Here is a 16,048-nt window from a genome sequence, read left to right on the forward strand (position 1 = left end):
CGTGCATGTTTAACAGGTACTTTGTTCTGACGCATTTAAGAAGGGATCTTCTGTCTTTTTCCAAGTCTCTAAAGCCATTCTCAAAATGTGGTTCCAGATCAGTAAAATTAACATTCCCTGGAATCTGTTAGAAATGTACAGTTGTGTGCCCTCTCTATTTCAGACCTATAGAATCAGAACTTCTAGAGGTAGGACCCGTGATATTTTTAGCGCTGCACACAGACAACTCTAAAGTAGAGTTTGAGAACCAGTGCCCTGAATATGCAACCCTCACCTCTTCCTAGCAGAGGATTTGGGGAATATAAATTCAACTTATGAAACCCCAAGTCTCAGTGTGTCACCCATACTCTCATTTCTGTACAACTCAGGCTGTTTCTTTAATGTGCTTGGGAATTAACCATGTTTCGCCTTGAGTGACATGGAGGAGTTTGTTGTTAGCATTTAAATTACTTCATGTTATGAGACTTTCCTTAATTACTGTGTTCTTAGTCACTGAGGCTTTATTGAAAGGACCTGTGCTAACATTAATAAGTGCAAACAAAGTGGAAGGTCCTGAGGTTAATGAGATAATAAAACATTAATCTGTGTTTCTTCTTTAATGTGATATAGAGACCTATCGGGTTCACTTTGTATACATTACATTTGTCATTCCAGGAAGAACAAAGTATGCTAGCCATGGAGGACGAGGGCACAGTACAACTCCCACTGGAGGGACACTACAGGTAAACAGATGTTTACGACACCTCAGCAAGCGTCCTAGAATGTGCTGGTTATAAGAATTTCATACCACGTGGAAGTTATTCCGGTTGTGTTAAAACAACAACAACCTGAGACCAAAAAAAAAAATAATAAATTCTAGGTTCCAATACATTCTGCCAGCCATCACTGTGCAGCAAAATAAATACAATGAAGCACAGCATAGCGACTCTCTCTCTCTCTCTCTCTCTCTCTCTCTCTCTCTCTCTCTCTCTCTCTCTCTCTCTCTCTCTGTGACCAGAAGGCAGGTCATTGTTCATGTTCAGCGTAAGCGAGGCCAGTGTCTGTAAGGTGAGCATGAGAAAACACTTTTATTCTGAGAATTTGCTCCAAACAAACATCACTTTGAAAAAGATAACCCAATTTTTGAGTTTAAGGAGTCATGTCTGTCTTTTAAGAAAATATTAATGTCGTTGTGAAAACTACACCAATCTTTTTACTCCCAAAGACATGAAGACAAAAGTTTCGTCAGTTGCAATGAGAAGTTCCACAGACATTTGACCCCCTCCTCACCCCGTCATTACTTCTTTCCCTCTCTCCTGCTCCCTTCCCCTCTCCACTTCACTCTCTAATTTCCTTCCTCTTTCCAAAAGTTTAGTTTCAACAATTTTCTCCTACAGCCTATTTTAAATACTATTTAGTACCCAAAGCTATGGTCATAAATTCTTAGGTTATACCAGTAAATAAATAAATATGAAATTTTTAGGGGAAGAAATTTGCCACGATATTTAAAACACAAAGTAGAAAAGAATTTATTGGATCTCAGAGTCTCACTCTAATACTGTACCCTCTCCAAATGGTCAGACGTAATCACCTAGGACTTCAAAGTGAATGCAATTGGTGAAAGTATTTTAGCCTTCTTTCTCTCTCCTCTCCCTCTTCCTCTCTCTCCTCTCTCTCCCTCTCCCTCCCTCCCTCCCTTCACACACACACACACACACACACACACACACACACACACACACACACACAAAATACCTTTGATTGAGGAGAGTCAATATATTTTCAAACGAATTCTCCAGGAACTAGTTTTATGGCATGTCATTTCAAAAGGGTTAAATAAAATTGAAAGTGGTCCAAACTGCATGCTAGCTTGACTTTCATAAATACCTGTGCATGTGAGATAATAAAACTAGCATTTTAAAGCTTAATTTTGCTTAATTCAGAATTTTCTAAACCTTTTTTCCCCCGTAAGACTGTCTCCTAGTATCATGAGATACTTGTTTTTCATGAGTTGCTTTCTTGGAAATTGGTTGATCTCCTATTCTGAGATTCAAGGGAGTTCCATTTTCAAGGAGGCTGGAGGAAATAAACACATATTTTCAGACTGAGCAAGGCTGAATCCTGGTGCTTTTTTTCAGGACTGGTGGATTTGCTGTGCTCTTGTAAACAGCCACCAATGGAGATGACAGGAGGCTGGCTCAGGAGTTTTGTTAATAGAACTTTTTTCATAGTAAAATATGCTAGCTCTATGCACTAAAAAATAGTGCCATTTTCTTAGTTATAAAAGTTGTCACTTGGTCTGTGATTAGTTTATGCTGACATTTGATGATGTTTTTAACTCTTGGGAAGTTTTGAAGCATCATAAATGTTTTTTTTTTTATAATTGTTATAAATTTAAATTATAAAAACAGCAAAACTAAACAAACCAGCTAAACACCAGCATAGACCTTAATACTGTAGGTTTCCCATTGCATGAGAAATGCACTGTCCAAGGCACGGGCTGCATTTGCTCGCAAACAAATAATTACTAAGTATATTTATGCCATGTGTCCAGCTCTGTCACATACATTATATCTTAGAGTAATCCTGCTGTCACATACATTATATCTTAGTAGAGTAAAGGATAAAGACAGAGCATAAAAATATGAACAGCTAATGCAGAGGTGTACATGGCAAAAAGAAGGGTAGGAAGACCAAGCAAACAACTGGGGGGGGGGGCCTTCAGGGGCAGAACACCAATTTAAAATACTCGCAGCATGGGCATGCCTGAGCAGGTGAAATTAGAACAGCATCGGAAACAAAAGTCTGAGATCTGGGACGGATTAAGAAAATGGTAGCCCAAATCTATACCTATACATTAGAATATTTTCTTTGGGTTTTTCAGATACTTTTTCTTAACTGAGAGAGTAGCCTTATGTGAGTTGTTACTTCTTTGATGTCAGATATTAGAAACCCTGCGTATCACATATTTACATTGTGATTCATACAGGTAGTAAGATTACATGAAGTAGCATTAAATAATTTTATGGCTGTGGGTCACCACATGAACTGTCCTAAAGGGTCTCAGCATGAGGAACTCTGAGCTTCTCTAGACTGTTCAAGAACAGTCTGGAGGCCATTAGAATTTGGTGACAAGACGGGAGGTCAGAGGAGAGGAAGGCACAGAGACAGTGGCAGCCACTGCAGGGTCAGAGGAGATGAAGTGAGGGATCTGCCGTGCTATAAACCCTAGGGGCAAGTGACTGAGCAACAGACAGTGGAAACTGATCTCTGTGATCCGGGATGGATTAAGAGAACTGTAGCCCAAACCTAGAGCTACAGAACTTGAATCTTTTCTTTAGATTTTCAAATACTTTTTAAAAATTGTGAACGTTGGTTAGTGCTTCTCTATTTTAATTATTAAAAATATGCTATTATAATAAACAAAATGGAATATTATTCAACCTTAAAAGAAGAAAAATTTAGGATTATATTTAGACATCTTGATCTATCAGGACACTTTCAAATGAAATAATCCAGTGACACACACACACACACACACACACACACACATACACACACACACACACACACACAACCCCAAACATTATGTGATCCATTTTCCATTGGGCACTTAAAATTCTCAAACCAATAGACAGGGAACATGCAGTGCTGGTCGCCTGGGGCAGGGAAAGGGAGGACTGGAGAGCTGTTGTTTAGTAGATACGAAATTCCAGTTTGATAAGATGAAAGAATTCTGGAGATAGATGCTAGTAGTAGGCTAAGTTGTAAATGCCTTTTATAACTTTTAAGTGTACGCTTTAAAATATTTAAGATTAAAAATTTATGTTGTATGTGCTTTACTATTAAAATTTTGATAAAATGTTTTACATTCTTATAAAACTGTCTTATATTCATCTTCCCTAACTGAATTCCCCATTACTTATTTTCTGTATATATATATTTTATTTTGCGTAAACTCCTATCTAGAGACGACCCGTCTGTGATCAATATTTCTGATGAAATGTCAAAGACTACCATGTGGGGGAACCTTCTAGTTACTGCTGACAACTCAAAAGAAAAGGAGTCACGCTTTCCTTCTAAAAGGTTGGAATTTTGAAATAATAAGGTTATATTAATTAATGTTTTATGGTATACATTTACCAGATTGATTCAACAGATACTATTGATTTTAATCAAAATTAAAGTTAAAATATTTCATATTTTTTCTAAAGGGAGAATGACAATTTTCACAAGCATTATACTTCTCAGTGTCTTCCTTTTAAATCAAAGCTCACTCCAAAACGACGACAGTGGGGGGGAAATGGAGCTATTAATGACCCCAGTGCATGACGGTTTTGAACATTCATTCTGGCCCACTCTTTCTTTGTGTGGTTTTATTGATTTCTTCATCACACACTCCCGGGATGACTGTAGGTCCCAGATCACATTCCCCACTTCCTATTCTGTTGTGGCAATGATTTGGCACATGTAGTGGTCATTCTACATTTAGTTGATTTCCAGTTCCCTGCTTTCAAGTTCCTGACAAGCTCCCCTACCCTTATCCTGAGTATCCATCCGTTCTCATCTGTCTGTAGACCCATGAGCAGTCTGCAGCTGTGCAGGCTGAGACAGGAGATGCTTTTAAGTAGTGACAGAATCCTGGTATTTCAGTTGAACTTTTCAGAATTTATAAATGAGTTTGTACCAGGCAGCCAGCTTAGATGCTGAATAGAAGAAGCAGAAAGTCCTGTGTTATGTTAGTTTTGCTTCTCATAAGAAAATTGTTGATGTTTGGGGATAGTGTGATAATGATTTAATTTATTTATTTTTTATAACTTTACATTAACTTTTCTACTTAATTTCTATATTACATTCTTTTGTCATAAGCTCCCCTTCCTAATCACTCTAGAAGCTGATTCCCCAAAGGTAAGATCTTTTCCCTCAAACCTATTCCCTGGTTGCATTTCCTTATGTTAAGTGGTGTCTTCTGGAAACCCGGTCAGCCTGTGTCATCTGTGTGAGTTTTGGGGAGGCAAAAGGCCTGGAGAGTCTTGGACTCCCATCTAATGCCAGACTGATAAATATGGTAGTTTATGTCTACTCAGTTCTTTAAGTGGCTCTGAAGGATGAGGAAACATTTTCTACCCTTAATGTATGCAAGTGCATCACATATAAAACAACAGACCTTACAGAACCGTATTCAGCAAGCAATGGTAGCAAATTCCTAGATTGGGAAATAAAAATTTGTCCCTTTAATTTTGAAAATTGCAAATCTGGGGGCTTCTGTTCATGTTACTGTGGTATATCCAAACTTTCAAACTTCATGAAACACAATTGGAGCCATGGGCTAGGTAGAGAGACGACATTAGTCTTGGTGAGGGAACCTCTTATTGAAAGTTTTTGTCACCCCAAAATGGCATGCTGCTTCAATGTCATCTCTGTAGCAAACAGAGTGAACAAGACAGCAACCATCGTCACCCCAGAAGCTGGGGTGGTCTCTCCTTCCTCTCTCCCTCCTTTCCCTCTTCCATTGCTTGACTAAATTCCGCTGATTGCTTCTCTAAATTTCTTTAAAATTTAGGCCAAAGGAGATTGATACAAGCTTCTTCACAGACTATTTCTAAGACTTTTGAATGATGTCTTTGAACAGGCCTTCAAAACCAGCATGAAGTCCCTTGCTTGGAATGAGCAGCCACAATGTTCATTCTAAAGCATGATTTAGCGTCCTTCCTTCCAAATCCTAGGTAGAGAACCTTAGAGTCATCCTCACAGCCATTGCGTTTTTGTCAAAACTCCTAACAGAAATCAGAGTAATATGAGAGCAATTTGAGAGTGTGGACAGTAAAATTTAACATTTTTCCCATTTATTTTAAAATATGAAATCTAGATTGGTGGACTCAAAAATAAAATACCAGTCGTGGGAACTGGGTGGAGATTTTGAGACAAACTTATAGATACTTTTCATTGTGAACTATGGGGGCCCATAGTCTAAACTTTTTCTGGTTTTTCTTTGTATTAAGCAAAGATCTTATAATGTGATCCTGTATGTACTTCTTAAAGTCAATATTAGAGTCAAATAGTGCCCTTTACTGGAAAACCTAGTTGTTTTAAAAATCTGGTTCTATGGAGACCATTATTCATACTGGTGTAGTTGTGTGTTTCTTGTTTTATTTTTTTTTAAAGCACATATTCACACTGATATAACTTCAATTATAGAATGAAAGTTAAATCTAGCTCTCTCTGTCTCTCTCTGTCTCTGTCTCTCTCTCTGTCTCTGTCTCTCTCTCTCTCTGTATGTGTGTGTGTGAGTGTGTGTGTAAAAACCTATGCTTTTATTGCTCTGCCTAGCACCTTTCTCCACTATTTGATGTGATATAGTTTATATCTGTTAGTTGGTAGTGTCTTCCATATGCCAACAGTAAAAACCCTGAAAGAAAGGAAGTAGCTTTGAGAAATTCTAAAACCATCGATATTAATAGCAATGATACCCTTCCAAAGCAACTGCTTTCCCTCAACATCTGCTGAGCAACTGCTTTCCATCAACATCTGCTGAAGACAGTGAAATATGACAGAGGAACTCTGTGCATTTGCTGGATGGCAGACAACCCACTTGTCAAAACCCCAAAAGACCTACAGATGAGGTTCCTGAGACCCAGCTCTCTTGTGACCCAAGCTGGCTCCACACAGCTTCTGATCTACCCCTTTCCCCCAGTTATTTTCCATTTTGTCCCTTTCCATAGCATACCCCAGAAGCTTAATTACCTGTGCATAGTAGGTTTAGAACAGCAGTATCTTATCATTTTTTTCTTACATTTTGTTTTTAGAAATATCATATATAATTTGACCAGGAGTAGAGACTAGGAGCTGACGGTGGTCCCAGCTCATCTTGAGGATGTCTCCTTTGGTCCTGATAGACCAGTGCTGTGCAAGCATACTAGAAGCTCCTCTACAGCCTCTTATGTTATAGACTGAAATTTTATTTTCATCTTATGACTGCCTTGCTAGGTAACCAACACGAAATACATAAACTATAAAGTTCTAGGAATTAACTTTTAAACTCAACACTTAAACTCCAAGAAAACCATGAGATTAAAAACTGGGTACAGGCTCTAAGTGTCACAAGTGGTTCATATCTTGCACTTGTAAGAACTCTATCAAGCACGTTAGAAGACACTCCTGGGGGAACTCTTTATCAGTTACTCCAAAAAAGTTGCCCAGCTCATCCTGGCATGGCAAAGACTTAAAGGCCTAAACTAAAAGCACTAAGAGAATTCTTTTCCTATTTGCTACACATTCTGTGTAAGAATGATATTTTAAAATCGCGAATAATAATATGTTTATAACCACACTAAGTTCTCTGTGTGATTTGTATACTGCAAAAGCCACCACTGTCATACATTGCAGTAAGTGGTGATTAGAATCCATACCTTTGTCTGAACAGGTTATCTAATATATATAAATATTTGTTAGTTCATAAATTTTCATTAACAGTGTGTGATTAATATTTTATAAACAATATTTAACTTTGTAAAATTATATGCCATCTAGCTGTTACATAATTATTTAGTTTCCTAATGTTACACACTTTCTTAGACTGCCTCCAATTTTTTATTTTTATTTTTAAAGATTTATCATCTTCTTCCTCTTCCTCCTCCTTATCATCATCCTCATCATCATCATTAATGAGATAGAGCCTCACTATGTAGTTCTCACTGACCTGGAACTGATAAGTAGACCAGCCTTGCCTAGGACTTGCAGAGATCTGTCTGCCTTTGACTCCTGTGTTTTGGGATCAAAGGTGTATGCTACTATGCTTGGCTCAGTCTGTTTTATTTTTAATTATGTGTACATGGCTGTGTGCAGGAATATGCTTATGAGTGCAGGCGCCCAAGGAGGTCAGAAGAGGGCATACCAGAGTTAGAGGTGATTCTGAGCCAACTTATGTGGGTACTGGCAACCCAACGTGGGTCCTCTGCAAGAACAGCATGTGCTCTAATGCTCTCAGCCGCAGAGCCAACTCTCCAGCACCCCCTTTTTTTGATTTTATACTTATATTTGAAACTATAATAATTAATTTCAATAAGATAAAAACAAAAGCTAACACATTGGAATTAGAAAAACAAACAGACAGTGAAGGAGCCCAGAGAAAGCACAGGAGTCAGAGCTCCATTTGCCCACACTCAGCAATCCCCTTATAAACACCAACCTGAAAGCTGTGATATTTACTCAGAGGACCTATCTGGTGCAGACCCGTGCAGGCCCTGTACATGGTGCTTTAGGCTCTGTGAGTTCATATGAGCTTTGGTCATAATTTACTTAGATGGCTTTGTTTTCTTAGTGTCCTACATCCCACCTACCCTTTCTGCCTCTTCTGCAGGGTTTCCAGAGCCCTGAGGGGAAGGATTTGATTGAGGCATCCTGTTTTGGGCTGAGTGTTCCAAAGGTCTCTCTCTCTGCATGATATCTGGCTGTGGATCTCTATATTTGTTCCTATCTGCTGCTGGTAGAAGCATCCCTGAAGATGGCTGAGCAAGGCACTGATCTATGAGTATAGTAGTATGTCATTAGTAGTTTATTGTAACATGGTTTTGGTTTTATTTTGTTTTATTTGTTTCTTTATTTTATTTTTTGAATAGCAGTGTTCCAGTTTTAGACCAGGTTGCTAGGCTATTTAGTCGCAGGTTTTTGGTCACCCAAGCAGTGTTGGATATAAGTTACTTCTCAGCTGGCTCCTTCCATCAGCTTTGTGCCACCATTCCCTGGCATATCTTGTAGATTAAAAAGTTTGTGTCCAGACTGGTGCTTGTATTTCTCTTTTGGTAGCTTGCAGAGTACCTTCCTACACCAAAGACACTAGAATGTAAGGGGAAAAGCTCTATGTAGATACCAGCTTGAGGTTGCCTCCACAGCTTCCCATATAGCTTGACAGAAAAAAGTTCTCTCAAAAAACGGCATTTAGTTCACAATTAGTGAAAAAGTGCAATGCTTTCTAAAATGGATTCCTAAGTACATTTCTTGCAGTGGTCCCTATCGGTGCTGGGAAAAGTAGCATTTTTCAGTGTCATTAAAGATATTGTTATGAATTCTTTATTCTTTGAGGTTTCATACAATGTCTTTTGATCATGTTCATACCCAACCATCTCCTAACTCCTTTCTGATACATCCCCAGATCGCTACCCCGGACTTTGTCTTGTCTCCTCTTTTATTTATTAAGCTATGGACTCCTGGGTGTGGGATCATCCACTGAAGCGTGGTGGGCCCATCAGGCCAGCCTCCCGCTTCTGCTTCTTTTTCCCTCTCACATCTCTGCTTCCTACAGCCTCCTCCTATCGGGGAGTCTCCTTTGCAGTGATTTCTTAGGCCTGAGCCTTTCCCCAGCCTCTTGGCAATTACTTGTCAGAACAATATTTGAGTGCCATGGAAGAAACTTCGCCATAGATTGCTCAGTTGCATGTCAAAAATGGCCCTTTTTCTTTACTCTTGGAATGTCACTTTCGTCTCTATGTTTTTAGTTATTTTATTTTTTGACATTATAATATGATTATATAATTTCCCCCATCCTTATCCTTCTTTGCAAACCCTTGTGTACCTCCTCCCACTCTCCTTCAAATTCATGGCTATATTCCTATATCTTCCCAGGTCTGACAACGTATGTTTATTACAGTAAAGAAATAACACATATGTGATATATATTTGTTTAAATGAAAGCTTAAAGTTGATTAGCATCTAGAAAGTAGATGTAATAAGGAACCCAGAGAGAGATAAAAAGAGAGAGAGCATTATATAGTTAGAAAATCCAAATAAAACATTTTCATAGAGGTCTTTGAGCTAATTATAATACTTCTGCCTCCCAAATTAATTTTAATAGTTATAAATTAAACCATTATAAATTTAACGGTTATAAAACAAAATTATCATTCCATAATATAAAACACCAATATAATAAAGCAGATCAGGAAGAAATTTATCTGTGGATTAAGTTAATGTCTAAGTCTCTCTCTGTCTCTGTCTCTCTCTGTCTCTCTCTTTCTCTCTCTCTCCTCTTCTTCCTTCTTCTCCTTCTCCCTCCCTCCCCTCACTGTTTAGTGACAAGTGGTGCCAGTGACCATGAAGAAATCATGTATTTATGAAGAAGTTACATGATACCTAAGTTCCAATGTATTGTGCACAAAGCAACTATGCTTGAGTAGAGGCCACTGCAACCATCCCCTCGGTCTCCTAAGATACAATGCAGCATTCCATTTTATAGAAGACAGTATATTAGAAATGGGAATAACAAAATCAGTATTCTGGAAGGAAGTTACAAGAAGACTCAGAGGCCATATGGTCTAATGCTCAGTTTAGTGTTAAAAAAAAAAAAAAAAAAAAAACAGTCTCAGAGAGATGAAGTCATTGGCTGTAGGTTGCCCACCTTGGGAGGTAAAAGTGAGTGCTCTGCCCCCACCCCCACCCCACTCTGCTGGGTTTGATTGGATCCATTTGACAGAAGAGGCGAGTACAGGTGGAGTCCAAGGACAAGTTAATTTAGAAAGCAGACTAGCAGACATTTGTCTTATAAAAGGAACATAAAGTAGAGAAAAGTGAGTCATACAGATAGAGAAGTTAAAAATACAGAATTAAGGCGCTCAACACATCATGTGCACACTGTCATCTCTTCTCATGGAAGGAGAAAAGAAAAGGGAAAAAAAGTTGCTTTGCTCTGACCTGTAAGGAGTATGTGCTGAGAAGTGTAGCAGGCACACACCCGGGTGCCATAGACACTCGCTCACACCAGCGCTCAGTGCTGGCAGTGAGCCACAGATGGCAGAAGCTCCGGCACTTCTTACCTGATGGCGCCGGGTGGTGGTGACAACTGAGAAGGGCTGTTTCTAGCTTGAATTGGAGAAAAAACAATTTTAAAAACACACTCTTAGAATATGTTTAAGTTATTGACCACTAAGAAAGATGCACAAGAAAACCCATAGAAAACATGACTTGGTTCCTTTATCACCCAGAGAACAATTGTAAAGCCAAGAGTGCTACCACCTTCAAGTATTTCATAAATGTATATTAAGGGCTGAAGTAGACAGTGAAGAGTGTGTCGTTCATCTAGTTCAAGGTCTCAGAGGCTGCGTGTAAGTTGTTCTTTATGCCATAAATGTGAAGGAGAACAGAGAGACCTCTAGGACATGGGACTTTGCCAGGTACCAGGAGTCCTGGAGGAAGGATCGTGTTGCTCTCCTGGAAGCATACCCTTTTAAGTCTAAGCTCCTTTGGTTTGAAAGCTATATTGGAACTCTCCATGAAAACTTCCTTGCGAGAGCAGAAGCACATAATGATAGATAGAGTGTGATAACTCAACAAAAATGGTAGTCACGTCATCAACACAGTCACTGGTGAAGTTAACTGGAAGATGAGATTAAACAGAAGCTTTCGAGGTGTGAGTTTATTCCGGAAGGGGATAAATCGTCTCTCTGATATGTACGCAGTCTGAGGGTTTTTCTGTAAACACCACACAGGTGTATGGAGAGCAGAGAGCAGTCCTCTCAGATGGAAAGATGACATCCCCCTTACTAGAGATCAAGGTCCGATCCAGGAACAAAGGAAAGGCCATTTTCAGCAGAGCTGGGAAATCCCCCCCCCCCCCCCCCCCGCAGCACCTTGGTCTGTCATTTTCTGGTCTTCTGCTACTAGAATCTGGAGCTTGACTGACATTTTCACCAACTATCAACTATTCATTTGCCCAGATGAGGACCATGCATTAATCTTGCATGCTTGTAGAACTCTTTGGAAACGTCTCTTTTGTTTCTCCCCGTCTGTTTGTTCGGTTTATTTATTTATTTATTTATTTATTTATTTTAATTTCCCCCTCTCTGCAGTTCTTGATTTCTAGCTCACAGAGTGCAGAGGATTTAACTGCTGCTGTGTATCTGCATTGCAGCGTGAGAGAGCAATGCCTGAGAGCTCCCATATTTCTTTGGGGTTGGTGGGTAGTTAGTATCTGAATAACAAACAAACAAACAAATCTCATAGTAACCAAGCTGGATTGTACCAGTAAATATCTCCCCCGTTTCTGTCTCTCCCTTTAGCAATGAAAGCCGAAAGGAGAAGAAAGCTGACTCAGGGAAAGGCGTTGACAGGGAGACTTGTCTATGACTTGATCTTCAATTTATTTTTTACATATATATATATATATATGAGAAGAGTGTCACAATTATTAACGAAACTGCTTTGATCATGTAATTGTAAACCCCCTTTCCCATCCCACCTTCATACTGTAAGTAGTGCAACCCTTCATTCTATTTCTGTGTTCAGCCTCTGAGCAGGTCGACACCCTTGTAAGCAGATCCAACAGCTAATGCAAGAGTCTCCAGTGTTACTGCCGTAGACATTCGCCAACACAGGATTCTCATTGTCGGCATTAAGAGAACAAAGCTTTCTTTAAAAGATAAGTCATATTTGCCTAGTTTGTATTTTCCTACCTTAGTAACCTGAAGATGCCTGATAATTTTATTCAGAAGAATTTTGAAAGGTAGTCGTACTTTTTATTTTTTATGGCTTAGCATTCCTTACTGGTTTTGAAAGACCCGAATCAAAAAGTTACTCTGAAAGCATTTTTAATAATTGTATTTATGTATTTCCTTGACTTAATATGAAACATTTAATACTTAATAACTGTTACTTCAAGTCATTTGGAAAGAGACCTGTTCATATCTTCTTAAAAGACATACTGCAAAGAGTCAAGTAGTGTTCACTTAGAATTCAAGTTGTAACCATGCAGTCAAGAACTAGGCTTATGTTATATGATTTAGAGATATTTGAAGAGTTTTGTGGGGTTTTTCATTTTAAATCTTTACCAGAAATGTGCTACTGAGTTTCTCTCCCATTGGCAAGGGTTGCTTTCGGAATAGACCTATGACATACATACTTACGGAATGCCACATGGTGCAACATTGTATATTTGATGCCAGCCCCAGCAGCCATTCTACTGGCCATGGTCACGTGCTGCTAAGTTTGGTTCCTATCATGTTGTCACGTTAGACCAACAGGTCTCCAACGGTATTTTGTTTGTTTTTTTTTTTTTATTTTTGCAAAGCTCTTTTCCACATTTTAACTAAATGCATGTTGTAGAAAAATAGTCTTTGAAGTAAAATTTCAGATTCTGTCAGAGAAGGTTATGTAAATATTTCAGTCCATATGAAGCAGTCTAACTTTATTGAAACAGGAAGGAGATTATGGATTTTTGAGTACTACTAAATAAAAATTTCATTTAATTTTCAATAAATGAGACTTAATAAAAAATGAAATATCATAAGGTTCTTAGTTCCTAAAAAGTATCAATGATTGACAATCTTATAATTTTTAATGTCCAGGTTTAGAAAGCTTCAGAGCCTTCTAGGTTTTATAAATTATATATACTCTGTGTAAATACACATAATTGGAAAAATCCCCCTTGCTTTTAAGCTAATGAAGATGAAAGACAACAAAGCCTGCATAACCTTAATATTCTGATATCTTTGAACAAAAAAATTTCCTCAGAATCCTTTCAGGAGCCATTTTTTTTAATGAGATATGAGCCAAAATTGTGAGAAGAATTTTGAGTTAGTGAAGTCTGTATTTATAAATGGTAAAGAAAAATGCAAAACTGTCTGTTCCAAATGTGCTACCTTTGTGTATGTTGTAATAGCGACACTCTATCTAAACATTCTCACTGTCTATGACTTAGCAGGCCAATCCCCAAAGCACTCTCCTGGTGTCTCTACAGTGTGATGTCTGTCCTGTTGGAATGACCAGTGAATGAAACTTCACATGATCACTGGTTTAAACACGCAATCAGCCTATGAAATTCTGTATTTCTGAATATTTTTATAGTAATTTTGTTCTTGTGTGAATTTTAATGCTATCTCTATCTTAATCTTAATATTTTGAAATCACATAAAATATAAGAAAATGTAGTATTCTATATTTACTCCTAATTTCAGATTCCTGGTCAAAATTACTGAATATCTTGAATGTAATTTATTGCAATGTTTAAGTACTGTGTAAATGTGACTAGGATATTGTGTTTTTCAAAACTAAGAAATGTTATGTGGAAATAAATATTTATCCTACCTACTTTTCATGCTTATTTTAAAGTGTGCAAAATGTGTCTTGTCTTTATTTTTCCTTCATTTTAACCATTAAATCAGGTAAAGTATTTTAGTCATTTAAGTATAATATTGAAATTAAGACATCCATACAGTTAAGAAACATTTGTGACATAAACATTTCAGGAGGATTCAAACAACTCTAACCTCATGACAAGAAAATAATGAGAAGTTTATAAGGACATACACGCCCCTTCCCCATAGAATATGGTACAAGTTGCATTACCCCTGTGGTGGTAAAATCCCATTATAGGATCTGTGTTATTGGAGCTCATGAATGCCTGGTTTTCAACCTGTGTGGGAAAAACATTCCTTAAATATATCCCTTCTGTCTGCTTCAGTGGTCAAATAAGACCACAATTCTTCTGCAGTCATCTAGTAGAGTGTTATGAAGGCTATATTTAGAACTCTACTTCCTGGTTAATAATTCTCCTGATAAGTGGGTTCTCTTGTAATTGCTCCTACTTAACATATATGTTGTACCTAAATATCTTGTTGGGTGATTCAGGCTTCTACATGCAGACATCCATGCAGACTAGCACCATTTGTGGAAGATGTTCTTTTTTTCCAGTGTATATTTCTGGCTGCTTTATCAAAAGTCAGGTGTCCACAGGTGTGTAGATTTATGTCTGGATCTTCAATTTGATTCCATGGATCAAAAGTGTCTGTTTTTATGCAAATCCCATGCTGTATTTATAGCTCTATAGTACCACTTGAAGTTGGGAATGGTGAGACCTCCAGCAGTTCTTTTGTTGTTCAGGGTTGTTTTAGTTATGGAGGTGACACAGTCTGATAGAGACACTTCAATGATGACTTCCAGACCAGTCTTTCAGGCCTTAGAAGTGAGGTCCTATCAGCACTGACCTCTCCGTTTCTGTCCAGCTAAAGCCAATTTTCTCCTGAGTTGCTTTTCTATCGTGGACTGATTTCTAACTTTTTAGTATGTCTAGCTTGCATAGCCAGTTAAGAAAATGAAATCAGATACCATCTGGATGGCAAACATCTATAATATCAGTACTTGGGAGGCTGAGCTAACAGGACTGCTAGGATTCTGAGGCTAGCTCATGGTCAGGATGCCCAAAATATAGAATATCAGTACTTGGGAGGCTGAACTAACAGGACTGCCAGGATTCTGAGGCTAGCTCATGGTCAGGATGCATGTTGTAGAAAAATATAGCAAGACTGAGGTGGCAACCTTCTGAGTGTCTTTGGTTTCTTAAGTATTTTGAGAGTGTGATTGTGGTCAGCACTCAGACTCTTCGTTTGGCATATTTGCATGTTCTCCTTCTCTTAGTCTATTTGTCTTCATTTCTTACTGTGGACTGAGTTTATAGTCTTCTGTGTGTAGAGTCAGAGGCTTCTACCAGGCAACCTTATTCCTCTGGCTGTTTTGAAGCCCCTTGATGTTAGCAGTGGTGTCTTAACTCTCCCTGTTAACTCTATACAGCTCTAATATTTACCCCAAAGCAAAAGCTGTTCTAGAAGCATAAGTAAGTTGTTCCAGAAAGTCCTCTTGTTCAGTCTGTTAAGAATAATAAGTGATACAAAGGGGGGGGGTAGACAATTACAGTGGAGAATAGCAACAGTGCATATTGGATACTACATAGATCTGGTATTTGAGAACATCAAAGTCCAAATTCTAATTGAAGGACTTATGCAATATATGCAGCTACCAAGGTAGGCAAGCAAAACAGCAAAATACCATGGCTAGAAAGAAGGAAAAGGAAAAGGAAGACGCTGGAGGCTGCACCTGTAAACCTCAGCCACCCAACAGTTCGGAGGAGGACTGCTCATCCTTCCTTTAAGCTCCTGCGGAGTTGGATTGGAAGAGGCTGGAAAATGTTTCTTAAATCATGTGTTTATTGCAACTGTTGATTGTCTTGTCCAGTGTGTCCGACTTCAGCTAAAGATCAGTATCTCAAGCAGGAAGCAAGAAAGGCTTGTGCTCATCCCTAATAGGG

The 16,048-nt window shown here is 38.4% G+C and overlaps 1 protein-coding gene across 9 annotated transcripts in view; it reads left to right on the forward strand.

Annotated features, from left to right (window-relative positions):
* Slc4a10 (solute carrier family 4 member 10) overlaps positions 1–14,068 on the forward strand; it is a 121,031-nt gene extending 106,963 nt beyond the window's left edge. For 3 of the 9 annotated variants that reach the window (XM_029535801.1, XM_029535805.1, XM_029535806.1), the window contains 4 exons: positions 655–722; positions 3,949–4,065; positions 4,849–4,887; positions 12,030–14,068. In XM_029535801.1, coding sequence (XP_029391661.1) covers positions 655–722; positions 3,949–4,065; positions 4,849–4,861 — 198 coding nt within the window. In that variant the 3' untranslated portion in view covers positions 4,862–4,887; positions 12,030–14,068. The remainder of the gene's footprint in view (positions 1–654; positions 723–3,948; positions 4,066–4,848; positions 4,888–12,029) is intronic. The other 6 variants (XM_029535807.1, XM_029535804.1, XM_029535808.1 and 3 more) reach the window with 4 other exon arrangements.
* Positions 14,069–16,048: the final 1,980 nt, after the last annotated feature.

This window comes from Mus pahari, chromosome 3, assembly GCF_900095145.1.
Source record: "Mus pahari chromosome 3, PAHARI_EIJ_v1.1, whole genome shotgun sequence".
Taxonomy (NCBI): domain Eukaryota; kingdom Metazoa; phylum Chordata; class Mammalia; order Rodentia; family Muridae; genus Mus; species Mus pahari.